At 46.4% G+C, this 19,888-nt stretch overlaps 1 protein-coding gene across 2 annotated transcripts in view; it reads right to left on the bottom strand.

The window, feature by feature from the left end:
• The window catches only part of LOC121289081 (retinoic acid receptor RXR-gamma-A-like), a 356,162-nt gene extending 349,266 nt beyond the window's left edge, over positions 1–6,896 (bottom strand). For both annotated transcript variants that reach the window (XM_041208080.1, XM_041208078.1), the window contains exon 1: positions 6,707–6,896. Coding sequence is in view for 1 of the 2 variants with exons in the window: in XM_041208078.1 (XP_041064012.1) it covers positions 6,707–6,734 (28 nt within the window). In the remaining variant the exon portion in view is untranslated. The remainder of the gene's footprint in view (positions 1–6,706) is intronic.
• Between the last annotated feature and the right edge of the window lie 12,992 nt (positions 6,897–19,888).

Here is a 19,888-nt window from a genome sequence, read left to right as displayed (position 1 = left end):
CTATAATTGAGTGACCACTGCAGGCATTATCAACTCTTAAAGTCAACGTGAATGTGTGTTGGACAGAACAAAAGCCCACAGGAGATGTGTGTATATGTGTGTGTGTGTGTGTGTGTGTGTGTGTGAGTGAGAGAGTATGTGACTGTGTTGTGATATATGTGAGTTTGAGTGGGCGTGTGTGTTTGCGTGTGATGTGTGTGAGTGTGAGAGTGTCTATGTATGTGTGTATGTGTGTGTATAAGAATGTGTATGTGTGAGCATGAGTGTGTGTGTGCGTGAATGTGTGTGTGATTTGTGTATATGTGAGTATGAACATGTGTGTGTGATTTGTTTATGTGTATGTGTGCGTGTGTGATTTGTGTATATGTGAGTATGAGAGTGTGTGTGATTTGTGTATGTGTGTGTGATTTGTGTATGTGTATGTGATTTGTGTGTATGTGAGTATGTGTGTGTGATTTGTGTATATGTGAGTATGTGTGTGTGTGATTTGTATATATGTGGGTATGTGTGTGTGATTTGTGTATATGTGAGTATGTGTATGTGTGATTTGTATGTATGTATATGTGAGTATGTGTGTGTGTGATTTGTGTATATGTATGTGTGTGTGTGTGATTTGTGTATATGTGAGTATGTGTGTGTGTGATTTGTATGTATGTATATGTGTGTATGATTTGTGTATATGTATGTGTGTGTGTGTGATTTGTGTATGTGTGTGTATGATTTGTGTATATGTGAGTATGTGTGTGTATGATTTGTGTGTATGTGAGTATGTGTGTGTGTGATTTGTGTATATGTATGTGTGTGTGTGTGATTTGTGTATATGTGAGTATGTGTGTGTGTGATTTGTATGTATGTATATGTGTGTATGATTTGTGTATATGTATGTATGTGTGTGTGATTTGTGTGATTTGTGTATGTGTGTGTGTGATTTGTGTATATGTGAGTATGTGTATGTGTGATTTGTGTATATGTGAGTATGTGTCTGTGTGATTTGTATATATGTGAGTATGTGTGTGTGATCTGTGTATATGTGAGTATGTGTGTGTGATTTGTGTATATGTATGTGAGTATGTGTGTGTGTGTGATTTGTGTATATGTGAGTATGTGTGTGTGTGATTTGTGTATATGTGAGTATGTGTGTGTGTGTGATTTGTGTATATGTGAATATGTGTGTGTGTGATTTGTGTATATGTGAGTATGTGTGTGTGATTTGTGTATATGTGTGTATGTGTGTGTGTGATTTGTGTGTATGTGAGTATGTGTGTGTGTGATTTGTGTATATGTGTGTATGTGTGTGTGTGATTTGTGTGTATGTGAGTATGTGCGTGTGTGATTTGTGTATATGTGTGTATGTGTGTGTGTGATTTGTGTGTATGTGAGTATGTGTGTGTGTGATTTGTGTATATGTGTGTATGTGTGTATAATTGCTCATTTAAATATGGGCGTCAGGTCGGCGCTCCTCCACCTAGTGTACTATGGGGACTGGGTTGGGGATGGGCTGGAAGCTGGTGGGCTGGCCACCTGACCTATTTATATGTGCCCTCCACACAGCCTCCACCCCACCAGAAACACTCTGGTGAGGCTCTTTGTAAACTTAACCCTATGACACTATGAATCAGGTAGTTGTAAAAACCCGGCTGATTCAAAAATGTCCCTTAGAGGAGGAAATCTGCTGTCCTCACTCAGTTGGGCTTAGCTATGACTCCAGTCCGCACCACCATGCCCGAACCTTAACTGCATCCTGAAGTGGTATGGCAGGAAACTCCGGTATATCAAACCCACCAGTAGTGTCCACAAAAAGAAGACTCATCACCAACCTTTCAGGGTAATGGGGGGGTGGGGGGGCAATAATTTTTGGGCATTAACATAGATGTCCGTGTCCCAAGAATAAGAATTTGGGTGAAGTGCGAGGGGGCTGGGCCTCAGCAAAGACCAGACTTGGGGCCAGGGGTGTGAACAAATTGAATGAGATCATTCAGTTTCTTTCACATGAATATCTAACCGAGCAAGACGGTTACATGGGTGATGCCTTTCTTTACATTTGAAACGTGACAGGGCTCTGCAGACCTGTGCGAAGAGTTAACGGCTGAGTTTTAGTGTAGACACATCAGAGCCCCTGAGATGTCTGAGGGATGGACCTGGTGACTCGATGCTGGCCTCAGCGATGACCATTGTTGGCAGGTGAGAAGAGACCACACGTCTCCATGGCAACCCACAGGCCGCATCGGGTTTTTCACCACTACTCAACCTCCCCCCACAACTCCCCCCGCAAATTCCACCATCCCCCATCCTGAGGGAGAGAGAGAGATTCACATCTCTGTCCTTGGCCTCCTGCAGCATTCCAGTGAAGCCCAACACCAGCTGGAGGAACAGCCACCTCAGCCTTCAATGAGGCCTTCCAGCCTCAACGTCGAGTTCAACAGTTTCAGATCGTAATCTCTGCCGTCCTCCACTACATTTTGGCTTTGTTTCGTGACAGATTTCAGTCTTGCTCTTGGTTTTCTCGTTTTTTTTGCTTTTGGATGGCAATTGTTCATCATTCAGCCATTGACTCTCCCTCTAAAACCACCCTTTCTGCTACCACTCCCCCTGGCTCTGCGCTACTAACTCTTTCGTCATTTGATCTGTCCGCTCTGCCGCTCCATCGCCGGCTTCCCCTTTGGTCCCTTTACCCACCCTCCCCTCTTTTCACCTCCTTAAAACTTACAACCGTTTTTCATTTGCCCCAGCTCTGATGAAGGTCGTGGACCTGAACCGTTAGCTCTTGTCTCTCCCACCACAAGGTGCTGCCTGACCCGCTGGGCGTTGCCGGAGTTTTCTGTTTTCAGTTAAGAGTTTCACTGGTAGAGTTGGCGACACGCGCTCTCCCCTCCCCCACCACCCTGCTCAGAGCATGTGGCACCCTCTAGGTCGAGTGCCATCGGCCCTGGCGCTGGGAATTTGCTGGGTCAGGCGTTGATGCTGTTGCTGCTGCTGAAACCCTGCACCCCAAAAGTAAGGCGGCTGTGGAGGGGGGGCGGTGGGGGTGGGGGGTTGAGGGGGGAGGTGCACAGGGAGAGTTCGAATCCCGGGCCCTCCAATCGAGGCCACAGACCAGGGCCCTTTGGCAGTCAAGAAAGTGCGTGGGGGTGACACGGGTTGAGGGCCGGAGGGTGGGGCAGGTGCGTTCGGTCTATGTGGTCCACGTAGCTGAATGCGGCCTGGAGATGATACAGCGACACAACTCCATCAGCCATTAACAGTGGCTCCCTATTCATCATAGCAACCTCCGTCTCGAATTGGAGTGCACTACCATTTCCTCATGGTAGCTGGCTCACAATCCTGGGACCCCTCCCTAACATTTGCATTGGTGGTGGTCAAGGGTAATTACAGATGGGCAACAAATGTTGGCAGCATCCAAATGCCATATATATATTTTAAAAAGTCATAATATTACTGATTGCAAACATTCCTTCCAAACATTGCAACAATGACTACACTTCAAAAGCACTCCATTGGCTGTGGAGTGCTTTAGGGCATCCTTGGGTTGTGAAAGGCGCTATGTGAATGCAACTTCTATTTGCCTTGTACTATACTCAGTCTGGAGTGAAGTCTGTGCACTTATGTTTCTGTAGTCCTTCGCAATCACTTCACAACGAAGTGCTTGTTAAAAATGCAGCAAGGCAGGGAATGTGGCAGCCAATTTGTACACAGCAAGAACCCACAAACAGCAATGTGATTTAGGGCTGGATCATCTGTTTAAGTAACATTGATTGAGGGAAAAGTATTAGTCCCAGGACACTGGGGGACAACTTCCCCCTGCTCTTCATATCAGTCCACCCACCTGAGAGGGCAGGCCAGGACTTCAGTTTAATTCAGGCAGACAACAGCACCTCAGGCAGTATAGCACTCCCTCAGTGCTGCAGTGGGGGGCGTCAGCCTGGATGATGTGCTCAAACCTCTGTGGGAAGGGAGGGGATTTGAGCCCACAACCTTCTGACTCAAAGCCAGGAGTACTCCTCACTGAGCCACAGTAGTGTTCCCCACAGTGTGAAAGGCTTAGGGAACCCTCAGCTGAAACCTTCCTCTGGGGCCACGCTGCCCCTGTGAAAGTTTGTTGGCAACTCCGGGAAAAGGCAGGCCTCCGATCGCAGTCGTGGGAGGGAAGGAATGAGGATGGGGAGGGAGGTAGGCCCACGGGCCCTCTGAGCAGGCCTCGACCTCCCTGCGCTCTCAGCCGCAGCCCTGGAGGATGTCAAATCGTGCAGCCAGCGAGCGACCTGCTTGCCATGGGGGTTGGGGGGGGGGGAGGGGACCTCGGACACGAAGGGGAGTGCGCCCAGTTTCAGCGGGGCTGTCCGCACACGGGCAGCACCGTCGGAAAGGCAGGCGCACAGGCCCGGCGAGGAAAGGCCCTGACTGGAAAGCCAGCGTTGGGGCGTGGAGCGATCCTGCTAGCCGATAAGAAACCTCACCACAGTCCACAAGCCACAAGGAACTATTGTTGGTGAAAACCATCTCTGCGTCATACTGTTCACAGTCACCGCCACCTTCAACAGGAACTGATTTACAGGCCCACCCTATCCCACACACAGAGAATGTCACAAGGACTACAAGGATTACAAGGACAGGCTGCAGCTTGCATCCTCTTGAATGTAGGAAATTAAGGGATAATCTAGAAATGTCTGTAATGCTTGAAGGAGTTGATAATATAGATATTCTGAAATTATTTTCCCTGGTGGGGGGGGGTGTGGTGAGGAGTCTAGAACATGGAGTCATGCCTTAAAATTCAAGCGAGACCATTCAGGGCTGATGCCAGGATACACTTCTTCACACAGAGGGCAGTGAACTCTGACACCGCCTTCCCCCGCAAAGCCGTGAAATTCTGAAACCGAGGTTGATAGGTTTTTGTTGGGTCAGCTGGGTTACGGAAGGAAGGCCAAAGCGGAGTTGATACAGATCTACCACGAGCTAACTGAATGGCAGAAAAAGGCTCGAGGGGCTGAATGGCCTCTGAACACCGGGGACTGGCTAAGATGCCTCAATTGCCATTCCGTGCAGCATGCCTGCCGACTGCCTACAGCATTGTGGGATACATCAGGTTAAGTCAGGTCAAACCCTCCCACTCCCTCCCTTCCTGTCTCCCTGCCTCCCTCCCCCTCTCTCCTTCCATACTCTTCCCCTTACTCTCTCCCCATTACTCCCTCTCGTGTCTCTCTCTCTCTCTCTCTCTGACATCCTCCCTCCCTTTCTCTCCTCTCCCTTCTTTTTGCTCTCTCCCTCTCTTTCTCTTCCCTCTCCGTCCCTTCCCCCCCACCTTCTCTCTCACTCCACTTTCCTCTTTGTCTTCCACTGTCTCTCTCCCTCCCTCCCTCTCTCTGTCCCATTCCCTCTCTCCCCTACCCTCTCCTTCCCTCTCTCTCCTCTCACCCCCATATCATTCCTCTTCTTCCTCTCCCACTGCCTCTCCTTCTCTCGTTCCCTCCCCCGTCGCTCTCACTCCCCCTCTCCCACCTCCTCCTTGCTCCGTCCCTCCATCTCTCTGCCCCAATCCATCTCTCCTTCTTCCTTCTCACTCCCTCCCTCTCTCTCTCTTTTTCTCCCTCCCTCTCTATGTCCCACTCCGTCTCTCCCTCCCTGTCTGTCTGTATCCCAATCCTCTCTCTCGCTCTTTCCCTCACTCCCTCTCCCTATCCCAATTCATCTCGCTCTCTCTCTCGCTCTCTTTCCCTCATTTCCCCTCTCTGTCCCAATTCCTCTCTTTCTCCCTCTCTCCCATTCCCTCCCTCTGTCCCAATCTATCTCTCTCTCTCTCCCCCTCCCTCTTTCTCCCTTTCTCCCCTTCCTTTGCCAGGTAAAGCACTCTACAGTTAACTCCAAGTTATCGCTGGTTCCCAGTCTGGGAGGAAGCTTGTTCATATAAATAGAGAAAGAGAGAGAGAGAGAGAGAGAGAGCGAGAGCCTTGAATGCTGGCTGGAGGGGTGTTTAATACCCGTCCGGACTGACAGCAAACTGCTGACGGGACAAATTCCCGGCTGGGAGGCGAAGGCAGGGGCAGGGGCCTGCCCTGGCTGGGATAAAGCGGCCTGTGTCCAGCAGGAACTTCAGCAAGCAAATGTGGCGTGGCTCCTGAGCCAACAACTGCCAAAGTTACCGGCCGCACTGCAACCCTGAGGCCAAGGCGAGAAGGACACTCTCAATCTCAACGACACCCCCGCAAACCACCCCCACCCCCCCCAACCCACCCCACTCCCTCCCCCGCTCCCCCTCCCCCACCCCCAACCCCCGACACTTGACAGGATTGCCGGCTGGGGGAAGGAGGAGTGCACAGCCCCTCTCGGGTGTCCATGGTGAACAATTGCTGGAATGGTTGGGGGGGGTGCGGTGGGTGGTAGGGGTGGGAACCAGTCGCTCGCAGCTTACCCGGGTTGGGGAGGTGAGGTGGGGGCGGGGGGGGGGTGTTGTTTTTGGTGGGGGACAGGAGAGTTTGGGTGTCAGCTGAGATTTGGCACTTTCATTGCCCCCCTGTGCCCATCTCCTCGCAGTCCCACAAATGAACAACAAGCACCAAGGGCTCCACACGCTCACACACACACACACACACACACACACACATTCCTAACATTCCTCTAAAGGCAACTGAAGACAGGGCTCTCCTTCTTTAATATACATAAATATATATATATATATCCGCACTGAAAATAAAACCCCTGAAGGCAGACTCACTGAGGTGAAGGTAGGCCTCGGCATCCATGGTGCCTGAGTGAATTCCTGGTTCCTTTCCCCACTGGATTCCAGCACAGACTCGCAGGCATAGCCTTCAGCTGCCCCAGCTCCAGATCCCTGGGCCCTGGCTACAGCCAGCCAGCCAGCCTCGCTCTCTTGCTGTAGCTGCATGTACTATGAGCCGCTTCAGTCAGAAAGGGGCCCTGAGAGGGGGGGGGAGGGGGTGCTGAGTGTGTGAGTGTCTGTGTGTCTGTGTGTGTGCTGGGGGTGGGGGCTTGACCTTTTCTGTTGCCAGCAGCACTGTTCGCCTCCTCCTCCCTCTCCCTCTCCCTCTCTCTCTCTCGCTCCCCCTCTCTCGGTCCTTCCCTTAAGATTACCTGAACGCGAGGAGATGCAGACAGCACTCCTGAATGATCACATTTTTGGAATATTGAGAAGCTTTGAAAACAAAAGTTCCCCTCGATCTTATAAGGAGGCGGGGAGAGTTTAGTTTCAGCAATTCCGCCTCCTTAACTCCGGACGGTCTGTGATCACCATTATTATTTAAACCGCCGTGGCACCCAGCCCCAGTGTCAAAATGCAGGGCTGTGTGTCGACCAAGACGCTGCCCGTTCCCCCACAACTCGCCACTGCAGCCCCTCTGGGGAGAGGCCTCTGTATTACCCAACTACTGCTGCATCTAATACAGCCACTGCTCTCGCAGAGGCAGGACCGGCCGCAGTGGAGCGGCAGCCATGTACCAGCCTCCATGCCTGCGAATCTATAACTGCACAGGTGTGATCGCCAAACCACAGGGACACCACCTGCCCAGCTGCATGTGCTCAATCTTGGCAGGGGCATGTGGGTGATTTCCATGGCTGCATCGTGTGTGATCCCATCGCTGCGCCTCTCCGATCTCAGAGCTGTGTGTGCATGGCCTGTCAGGTGTACTACATGGGCCCACGGGTGCAAACTCGCATCTGCCAGTTGAGCGCAATCTCACGTGCACGGGTGCAGCTCTGACTCCTGCACCCAAGTGATCCTCTCGATGCACGTTTGCCATCTCACGGCTGCATGTGTGTGGTTCCGGAGCTGCAGGTGCATCTTGGCATGGTGCGATTTTGCACCTGCATGCAAGCGCAATCTGAGCTGCATGTGTGTGCAATCTGGCAGCTACACGCATGTGCAATCTGACCTGCACATATGTGCAATCTGAGCTGCACATGTGTGCAATCTGACAGCTGCATTCATGTGAAATCTGAACTGCACGTGTGCAATCTGAGATGCATGCATGATCAATCTGAGCTGCACGCGTGTGCAATCTGAGCTGCATGTGTGTGCAATCTGACAGCTGCACATGTGTGCAATCTGAGCTGCATGCATGATCAATCTGACAGCTGCACATGTGTGCAATCTGAGCTGCATGCATGTGCAATCTGACAGCTGCACGCTTGTGCAATCTGAGCTGCATGCGTGTGTAACCTGAGCTGCACGCGTGTGCAATCTGACAGCTACATGTGTGTGCAGTCTGACAGCTGCACGTGTGTGCAATCTGAGTTGCACGCGTGTGCAATCTGACAGCTGCACGTGTGTGCAACCTGAGCTGCATGTGTGTGCAATCTGACAGCTGCATGCGTGCGCAATCTGACAGCTGCACGCGTGTGCAATCTGACAGCTGTATGCGTGTGCAATCTGAATTGCACACATCCAATTTGATGGCTGAGCGGGTTCCCAAATAAGACAGGCCTGCATGAGAAAGCTGAAAGCTCAGCCCCATCACCTTCATAGACCCTGCCCCCCTCCCCCTCCCCCTCCCTGCCTTTGCACCCTCACTTATCACTGTCAGTGCCCACCACCACTTCCTCACATAACCAGAATGGAGCCTGCCACACATTTCTACCATGGACAGGTAATTTGCACTCAGAAACAGAAATGCGCTCGAAAAGCAGGCTGTTGCCACCTGCAAGATAGCCTTTTTAAATTGGGTTGCATTTTGAAAGTGGCCAGTTCTCCTGTGGATGTTGCTCATGGGAAGAGCAGTGAGGTCGCCCTGGAGACAGGTTGGTTGGACGCCAGCAACCCTGAATCCTCCAGGAATACGCCCAAGCAGATTTTTTATATATATTCTTTCATGGGCATCACTGGCAAGGCCAGGGTTTGTTGCCCATCCCTAATTGCCCTTGAACTGAATGGCTTGCCGTTTCAGAGGGCCATTAAGGGTCAATCACATTGCTGTGGGTCTGGAGTCACATGGAGGCCAGACCAGGTAGGGACAGCAGATTTCCTTCCCTCAAGGGGACCAGATGGGTTTTTACAAAACCAACGATAGTTGTCATGGTCACTATTACTGAGACTGGCTTTCAATTCCAGATTTATTAATTAAATTTAAATTTAAATTCCACCAGCTGCCATGGTGGGATTTGAACTCATGCCCCCCTCCTCCCAGAGCCTCTGAATTGCTAGTCCACTGGCAGTACCACTACACCACCATCTTCCCCTATTTGACAACAATAGCCACACCTGAGCAGGTATGAAAACGTTACCATCAGGGCTAATATATCTTGGGGAAGCAGTTGCACAGTTTACATCTGTCTGAAATGAAGCCAATGCCAGGTTAACTGCACAGGAGCCCTGGTAATGGCCAGGATTGATCAGCAAAGGAAGGCTCCATCTGGAGTCGAGCGCTGCAGTGAGTTAGCACATCGCTGTGGCCTGAGTTGAGAACTACAAAGGAAAGAACTTGCAGTTACATGGCGCCTTTCAGAACCCCAGCACATCCCCAAGCATGTTACAGTCACTGAAGTAATTTTGAAATGTAGTCAACATTGCAATATGAGGTAATTTGGGATGGGAAGCTCTGTAGTTTATGATAAGCCTAGGCCTGGTTAAGATTGAACTTCACATTAATAGATTGAGCTGTCATGATAATAGACTACTAAATAGGATCAGAGCATCTACAGCCAGTAGACAAATGGATGGCTAACTGGTTGCAAGACAGGTTAAGGGTCTTCTTGAGTTCTCTGTCTGAAGTTAGCTGCTTGCTGGCTCTTCATCAAACCACAATAAAGTAATTTTTTACTACTTGTAGCAGGGGTAGTCAGAATCCAGTCTACTTCAGCTGGAATGGGGATTGAACTCCATGCTGTTGGTATGAATCTGAGCTATACACAACCCATTGAGCCAACTGAGCTAAACATGCCTGGCCTTGCCTCCCCTCCCCTCCCACTATTGCCACTGGTGTGTGTTGGAAGGATTTACAAGTTGATAATCAATCTGTTTGGCCAGGTTATGAACACACCTTCCTTGGCCATCAAGTCCTGAAGTGGAATCTGAACCTGCAGCTTCTGGCTAAGAGGCAGGTCTACTGCCCACTGATTCTATGAATTGCATTGCACAAAACTAACCCCTCTCACAAACCAATTGTTAAATCCTCCCTTCACCCTCTTCCCACTCACCCCATCCGAGTGAAGGGATGAGGAGAAACAGGTAGCAGGTCTGCTGTGGGACATTTTCTCTACAATGCCCCCAACATGCTACTGATGTGACAACTTGTGATTTGAGCTTCCACAGGCTGTTCGACATGTCAATGACCAAGTAGGGGTGAACAGTTTGCTAAATGCACTTACAGGAGAGCAATGCCCCTTTAAGAAATCCATGGCAAGCTGTACAACTACAGAGCACTGAGGGATCGATTAATGACTCTTTCAACTCAGTAACAGCGTGGTCATTGTTTTGTTTGAGCGTATTTCATGTTCTACTCTCCACATTGCAAGTTCAAGAACTGGAGCTCAGCCAGAGTTAATGCAATACATTCAGCTCTTTAAAGGAACAGAGAACCTCAAGCCCAAGTATTTTTATGCGTGGCTTGTCCACAAGCGCACAGAAGAGATGACCTCGGCTGCCTCGAAAACCATTACGCCAATTGATCCCAAGTGATGTCAAGGTGCATTCCGCCTCCTGCCCCAGGGAGAAAAAAGCGCCTGTCAAAAGGTTATGTTTACCCTGTGAGGGCGCTGCCCCTTTAAGACAGTCCCCAGCGTAGTGGCAGTTTGGGTAATGTAACCTGGCTGTCTCTTTAGCACTGAAAGCTGCAGGTACAGCGCAGGACGAGAGGCAACAGATGGTCCATGGGTGTGGGAGGAAGAGGGATTCCTATTATGTAAAGTATGAAGGAGCACTTTTGTTGTTTACGTTGACTGAGGAAAAAAAACTGTGTAATCTGACTATTCATCGTCATCGCAAAACTGCTAAACGAAGGAGGTCCGTTACACTCCACAAACATGGAAAGCCAGAGCAGGATAACGGGAAACGACTGACAGCACTCCATGTGGGTGCCTGCATGTCCACCCATTTGTATGAACATAGCAAGGGTCTACAAGCGTCGGCAGTGAGACCTGGGTCCACAAGTCCCTGGCTTAGAAGCGAAAGCACTAATAGTGGGTTGGCCCTCACAAGCCCTGACACATCAGTACAGCTGTGTGCTGACACTCCACGTTGCTGTGGGGTTTTCAGGAGGACGGTTGAGAGGGAAAAGCATAGCTCAGTGCCAACACTGACCTTGACTTGAGGTCTGTGCTATGCTAAATTACTGGACCTCACGTCCACATGACTCCAGTTTCTCACGTATCTACTGTAGACCTATTGGTAGCACTCTTACCTCTGAATGTGTAGATTGTGAGTTCAAATCCCACTCCAGTGACTTAAGCCTGTAACTTTAGGCTGACAGTCCCTGAGCAGTAGTGCGAGAGTGCTGCACTGTCAAGGGGGCTCTCTGGGATCAGATATTAAACTGAGGCGATGTCTGCCTCTCAGGTGGACACCAAAGATCCCATGCCACCATTTTGAAGAAGAGCACGAGAGTTCTCCCCTGTGCCCTGGGCCAGCGTTTATCTTGCCACAATCGTAACTGAAAAAGAAACGCTGATTGGCCATGACCACGTTGCTATTAGTGGGAGCTTGCTGTGCAGAAATTGGCTGCTGCTTTTCATACAACACAATAGTGATTACTTTTTCTTTAAAAAGTACCTCATTGGCTGCAATGTGCTTTGGGACATCCTGAGGTCATGAAAAGTGCTATATAAATGCAAATCTTTATTCTCTTTCTAGTCAAACATAGCAGTAGGTTCACTCACAAACCCTCTCCCTTCTCCATCTGCAAACAGCACACTAAACTCAAACAGCAATGTGACTTTTTGATTGTTTTTTATCTATTTGTTCATGGGATGTGGGTGTCAGTGGTAAGGCCAGGACCTGTTAGCCATACCTATTTGCCCTTGAGAAGGTGGTGGGTGAGCTGCCTTCTCGAACTGCTGCAGTCCATGTGGTGTAGGTACACCCACAGCGCTGTTAGGGAGGGAGTTCCAGGATTTTGACCCAGCAACAGTGAAGGAACAGCGATATATTTCCAAATCAGGATGGTGTGTGGCTTGGAGGGGTGTCCAGGTGCCGATGTTCCCATCTATCTGCTGCCCTTATCCTTCTAGATGGTAGAGGTAACAGGTTTGGAAGGTACTGTCAGAGGAGCCTTGGTGAATTGCTGCAGTGCATCTTGTAGATGGTACATACTGCTGCCACGGTGCTATGGTGATGGAGGGAGTAAATGTTTGTGGATGTGGTGCCAATCAAGCGGGCTGCTTTATCCTGGATGGTGCCAAGCTCCTTGAGTGGGAGCTGCACTCATCCAGGCAAGTGGGGAGTATTCCATCACACTCCTGACTTGTGTCTTGTAGATGGTGGACAGGCTTTGGGGAGTCAGGAGGTGAGTTACTCAGTGCAGGATTCCGAACCTCTGATCTGCCCTTGTAGCCACAGTATTTATGTGGCTAGTCCAGTTCTGGTCAATGGTAACCCCAGGATGTTGATAGTGAGGGATTCAGTGATGGTAATGCCATTGAACATCAGGGGACGATGGTTAGATTCTCTCTTGTTGGAGATGGTTATGGCCTGGCACTTGTGTGGCGTGAATGTTACATGTCCCTTATCAGCAGATCTTGCTGTATATGAACAGGGACTGCTTCAATCCTGGCAGGGGGGCTCATAAAACCTCGGCATATAAGAGCCTGAATTTGCACAGTCAGTCAGTTGAACAGCTCTAAAGAGTTTGGAACTTTTGTAAGTTATTCCCTGAGTTCCTGCAGTGCCGGTCCGTCAGCTGTGCATGGCAATGCTGCACTGACTGGGACTGGTTGTACCTCGGGAACCTCCCTCCAGCAGCCCTTAATCTTTCCACAGAGTAAGAGGTCACAGAAGGGTGAACTCTACCTCAGGAGGTTACTGAGGAGCTATCAGTGTTCACAGGAAGCTGCTTAGCGAGAGAGACTGCGTGTTTTGTGGTGTCAGACCCCTGCCCCACCCATCACCCTCTCTGGGCTCCTGTAAGGAGTCTCATTTCAGCTCCCTGTGTTCTGTCTCGAGCGAGCCAGCGAGAGAGAGAGAGAAAATGGAAAGAAAGCAGGGGACCGTACTGACAAGGATAGATTGACTGCATTCAGCCCAGCCACTGCTGCTTGGCATGCAATATCATTTAGTTTCTTTTCCCTTAAGATAATGCTACTTGTCGAAGGTGGGAGAAAGGCATGAACATTCAGCCAGTAATTTATCAAGCCCAGGTCTAATGAAGACAAATGAGTTCTGGACAGGGGCCTTGTGGTGTTATTTTTCCTGCCCTGCTCCAGCTGTGAGTGACTGGGCACAATTTGGACTCCACATCTTTCATGATCCTTTGGCAGAAACCACATAATCAGGCGAATTCTGAATTTGATCTATGCTTTGGCTCTGTGCCCCAGAGACTGAATATACACAGATGGTATAGATACATGCACCGTTAACACAGCAGACTCCCTTGGTACATCAAACCACTTCCAGTCACTCGTTAACTACAAGTTCTATGAAAGTGCTTTGTAATGGTTTATATATAGAGTCATATAAGCCGCAGAGTGACTTACAGAATGTAACTCAATCAATGAGTTCAGGTTACTGACTGGAAAAGGTTACGGGCTTTGAGTTGCAACTGGGTGCCTGCTTGCTTTCGGTCTTGATACCTTCACATAACTAAATATTGCCCCACTTGCTCCCGTGCTTTGGGAGAGAACTGAAGTTTCTCTCTGCATTGGGCACTAACAAGGCGTCTGTAAGGAAAGGCTTTATAATTTAGTGCAACAGGCTTAGGACCAGACAGGAGCTTATGTGGGAAATTTGGACAAAGATTTCAACTTGACTGACTCCTGGCTCACATGATTTTATATGGACCTCAACTTTTTCTGTCAAATGAGTAGAGAATTCCCTCAGAAACAATCTCACCCCATTTACTCTGAGAGTATAGGATTCCACTGGAACCAATCTCATCCCATATAATCTGAGAGTATAGAATTCCCTCGGAACCAATCTCATCCCATTTACTCTGAGAGTAAAGAATTCCATTAGAACCAATCTTATCCCATTTACGCTGAGAGTACTGAATTCCACTGGAACCAATCTCATCCCATTTACTCTTAGACTACAGAATTCCACTGGTACCAATCTCATCCCATTTACTCTGAGAGTATAGGTTTCTACTGGAACCAATCTCATCCCATTTACTCTGAGAGTATAGAATTCTACTGGAACCAATCTCTTCCCATTAACACTGAGAGTACAGAATTCTACTGGAACCAATCTCAACCCATTTGCTCCGGGAGTATAGAATTCCACTGGAACCAATCTCATCCCATATAATCTGAGAGTATAGAATTCCCTCGGAACCAATCGCATCCCATTTACTCTGAGAGTAAAGAATTCCATTAGAACCAATCTTATCCCATTTACGCTGAGAGTACAGAATTCCACTGGAACCAATCTCATCCCATTTACTCTTAGACTACAGAATTCCACTGGTATCAATCTCATCCCATTTACTCTGAGAGTATAGGTTTCTACTGGAACCAATCTCATCCCATTTACTCTGAGAGTATAGAATTCTACTGGAACCAATCTTTTCCCATTAACACTGAGATTACAGAATTCCATTGGAACCAATCTCATCCCATTTCCTCTGAGAGTATAGAATTCTACTGGAACTAATCTCATCCCATTTACTGTGAGAGTATAGAAATCCACTGGAAGCAATCTCATTCTATTTAATCTGAGGGTATAGAATTCCACCGGAACCAATCTCATCCCATTTACTCCGGGAGTATAGAATTCCACTGGAACCAATCTCATGCCATTTACTCTTAGACTACAGAATTCCACTGGAACTAATCGCATCCCATGTTTTCTGAGATTATAGATCTGCACTGGAACCAATACCTTCTATTCACTCCAAGGTTATAGAATTCTTATTGGACCAATCTCATTCCATTTACTCTGGGAGTATGATTTTCCACTGGAACCAATCTCATTCCATTTACACTGAGAGTATAGAATTCCACTGGAACCAATCTCATCCATTTAACACTGAGAGAATAGAATTCTAATGAAACCAATCTCATTCAATTTACTCTGAGGTTATAGAATTCTACTGGAACCAATCTCATCCCATTTATTCTAAGAGTATAGTGTTCCACTGGAACCATTTTCATCCCATTAATTATGAAAGTATAGAATTCCCCTGGAACAAATCTCATCCCATTTACTCTGAGAGTATAGAATTCCACTTGAAGCAATTTCAGGCTAATTACTCTGAGAGTATAGAATTCCAAAGGAATCAATCTCATCCTATTTTCTCTGAGAGTATAGAATTCCACTGGAACCAATCCCTTCTCATTTACTCTGAGAGTATAGAATTCCACTATAACCAAACTCCTCCTATTTTCTCTGAGAGTATAGAATTCTACTGGAAACAATCCCTTCTCATTTACTCTGAGAGTATCGAATTCCACAGGACCTAATCTCATCCCATTTATTCTGAGATTATAGAATTCCACTGGAACCCATCTCATCCCATTTACTGAGAGTATTGAAATCTACTGGCCATAATCCCATCCCATGCTCTTTGAGATTAAAGAATTCCACTGGAACCAATCCCTACTCATTAACTTTGAGACTATAGATTTCTACTGGAACCAAACTCATCCCATTTACGCTGAGAGTATAGGATTCCACAGGAAACAATCTCATCCCATTTAATCTGAGAATATAGCTTTCTACTGGAACCAATATCATCCCATTTACTCAGAGAATATACAATTCCACTGTAAACATCTCATCGCATTTACTCCTGGATTATAGAATTCTACTGGAACCAATCGCATGCCATTTGCTCTGAGAGCATACTAATCCACTGGAACCAATCGCATCCCATTTACTCTGAGAGTATAGAATTCCACTGGAACTAATCTCATCACATTTATTTTGAGAGTGTGGAATTCCATTGGAACCAATCGCATCCCATTTACTCCGGGAGTATAGAATTCCACTGGAACCAATCTCATCCCATTTACTCTGAGAGAATAGAATTCTACTGGAACTAATCGCATCCCATGTTTTCTCAGATTATAGATCACCACTGGAACCAATCCCTTCTATTCACTCGAAGATTATAGAATTCTTATTTGACCAATCTCATCCCATTTACTCTGGGAGTATAGTATTCCACTGGAAACAATCGCATCACATTTAATCCGGGACTATAGAATTCTACTGGAACCAATATCATCCCATTTAGTCTGAGAGTATAGGATTCAACTGGAAACAATCTCATGCCATTTACTATGAGAGTATAGAATTCCAATGGAACCAATCTCCTCCTATATTCTCTGAGAGTATAGAATTCTACTGGAACCAATCCCTTCTCATTTACTCTGAGATTATCGAATTCCACAGGAACTAATCTCATCCCATTTACTCTGAGATTATAGAATTCTACTGGAACCAATCTCATCCCATTTACTCTGAGATTATTGAATTCTACTGGAATTAATCCCATCCCATGTTCTTTGAGATTAGAGAGTTACACTGGAACCAATTCCTTCTCATTAACTTCGAGATTATAGATTTCTACTGGAACCAATAGATTTCTACTGGAACCAATCTCATCCCATTTTCGCTGAGAATATAGAATTCCTCTGGAACCAATCTCATTCTATTTACTCTGAGAGAATAGAATTCTACTGGAACTAATCTCATCCCATGTTTTCTGAGATTATGGATCGCCACTGGAACCAATCCCTTCTATTCACTCCAAGATTATAGAATTCTTAATGGACCAATCTCATCCCATTTAGTCTGGGAGTATAGTATTCCACTGGAAACAATCGCATCCCATTTACTCCGGGACTATAGAATTCTACTGGACCCAATCTCATCCCATTTAGTCTGAGAGTATAGAATTCAACTGGAAACAATCCCATGCCATTTACTCTGAGAGTATAGAATTCCAATGGAACCAATCTCCTCCTATATCTCTGAGAGTATTGAATTCTACTGGAACCATCTCATCCCATTTACTCCGGGAGGACAGATTTCTACTGGAACCAATTGCATCCCATTTACTGAGGGAGAATAGAATTCTACTTTAACCAATCTCGTCCCATTTACTCTGAGAGTATAGAATTCCACTGGACCCCATCTCATCCCATTTAATCTGAGGGTAAAGAATTCCACTGCTGGAAATCTCATTCTATTTTCTCTGAGAGTATAGAATTCCACTGGAACCAATCTCATCCCTTTTTCTCTGAGATTACACAGTTCCATTGGAACCAATCTCATCCCATTTACTTGAGAGTAAAGGATTCGACTGGTACCAATCCCTTCTCATTCATTCTGAGATGGTAGAGTTTTACTGGAACCAACCTCATCCCATTTACTCCGGGCGTATGGAATTCCACTGGAACCAATCTCATCCCGTTTATTCTGAGAGTAAAGAATTCCACTGGAAGCAATCTCATTCTATTTACTCTGAGAGTATAGAATTCCACTGGAACCAATGTCATCCAATTTTCTCTGAGCTCATAGAATTCCACTGGAACCAATCTATTCCAATTTTCTCTGAGAATATAGAATTCCAATGGAACCAATCTCCTCCTCTTTTCTCTGAGAGAATAACATTCTACTGGAACCAAACCCTACTCATTCACTCTGAGAGTATCGAATTCCACAGGAACTAATCTCATCTCATTTACTCTGAGTCTATAGAATTCTACTGGAACTAATCTCATCCCATGTTTTCTGAGATTATGGATCTGCACTGGAACCAATCCCTTCTATTCACTCCAAGATTATAGAATTCTTATTGGACCAATCTCATTCCATTTACTCTGGGAGTATAGTTTTCCACTGGAACCAATCTCATTCCATTTACACTGAGAGTATAGAATTCCACTGGAACCAATCTCATCCATTTAACACTGAGAGTATAGAATTCTAATGGAACCAATCTCCTTCCATTTACTCTGAGGGTATAGAAATCTACTGGAACCAATCTCATCCCATTTATTCTGAGAGTATAGAGTTCCACTGGAACCATTTTTATCCCATTAATTATGAGAGTATAGAATTCCACTGGAACAAATCTCATCCCATTTCCTCTGAGAGTATAGAATTCCACTTGAAGCAATCTCAGGCTATTTACTCTGAGAGTATTGAATTCCAAAGGAATCAATCTCATCCTATTTTCTCTGAGAGTATAGAATTCTACTGGACTCAATCCCTTCTCATTTACTCTGAGAGAATAGAATTTCACTGGAACAAAGGCCATACCTTTTACTCTGAGAGTATAGAATTCCGCAGGACCGAATCTCATCCCATTTACTCTGAGAGTATAGAATTCCAATAGAACCAATCTCCTTCTATTTTCTCTGAGAGTATAGAATTCTACTGGAACCAATTCCTTCTCATTTACTCTGAGAGTATTAAATTCCACAGGACCTAATCTCATCCTATTTATTCTGAGATTATAGAATTCCACTGGAACCCATCTCATCCCATTTACTCTGAGAGTATTGAAATCTAATGGACATAATCCCATCCCATGTTCTTTGAGATTAAAGAATTCCACTGGAACCAATCCCTTCTCATTAACTTCGAGACTATAGATTTCTACTGGAACCAATCGCATCTCATTTACTCTGAGAATATCGAATTCCACTGGAACTAATCTCATCCCGTTTACTCTGAGAGTATGGAACTCTCCTGGAACTAATCCCATCCCATGTTCTTTGAGATTAAATAATTCCACTGGAACCAAACCCTTCTCATTCACTCCGAGATTATAGATCTCTACTGGAACCAATCCCTTCTCATTCACTCCGAGATTACAGCTTTCTTCTGGAACCATTCTCATCCCAATTACTCCGGGAGTACGGAATTCCACTGGATCCAATCTCATCACATTTACACTGAGAGTATAGAATTCGACTGGAAACAATCTCATCCCATTAACGTTAAGAGTATAGAATTCAACTGGAAACAACCCCATCCCAATTACTCTGAGAGTATAGAATTCCACTGGAACCAATCCCATCCCATTAACTCTGAGATTATGGAATTCTACTGGAACTAATCCCATCGCATGTTCTTTGAGATTACAGAATTCCACTGTACACAATCTCATCCCATTTCATCTGAGGGTATAGAATTCCACTGAAACCAATCTCATCCCATGTTCTCTGTGATTATTGATCTCCACTGGAACCAATCCCTTCTATTCACTCCATGATGATAGAATTCTACTGAACCAATCTCATTCCATTTTCTCTGAGATCATAGAATTCCACTTGAAGCAATCTCATCCCATTTACTCTGAGAGTATAGAATTCCACTGGAACCAATCGCATCCCATTTACTCTGAGTGTATAGAATTCCACTGGAACTAATCCCAACCCATTAATTTTGAGAGTGTGGAATTCCAGTGGAACCAATCACATCCCATTTACTCTGGGAGCATAGAATTCTACTGAAACCAATCTCATTCCATTTACTCTGGGAGTATAGAATTCCAGTGGAAGCAACCTCATCCCATTTACGCTGAGAATACAGAATTCCACTGGCACCAACCTCATCCATTTAACACTGAGAGTATAGAATTCTACTGGAACCAACCTCAATCAATTTACTCTGAGGGTATAGAATTCTACTGGAACCAATCTCACCTCATTTACTCTGAGAGTATAGTATTCCACTGGAACCATTTTCATCCAATTTATTATGAGAGTATGGAATTCCATTGCAACCAATCTCATCCCAGTTATTGTAAGAGTATAGAATTCCACTGGTTCCATCTGATCC

This window comes from Carcharodon carcharias, chromosome 16, assembly GCF_017639515.1.
Source record: "Carcharodon carcharias isolate sCarCar2 chromosome 16, sCarCar2.pri, whole genome shotgun sequence".
NCBI classification, from domain to species: domain Eukaryota; kingdom Metazoa; phylum Chordata; class Chondrichthyes; order Lamniformes; family Lamnidae; genus Carcharodon; species Carcharodon carcharias.
Note: the sequence above shows the minus strand (reverse complement) of the source record. Positions and strands in the feature narration are given on the sequence as shown.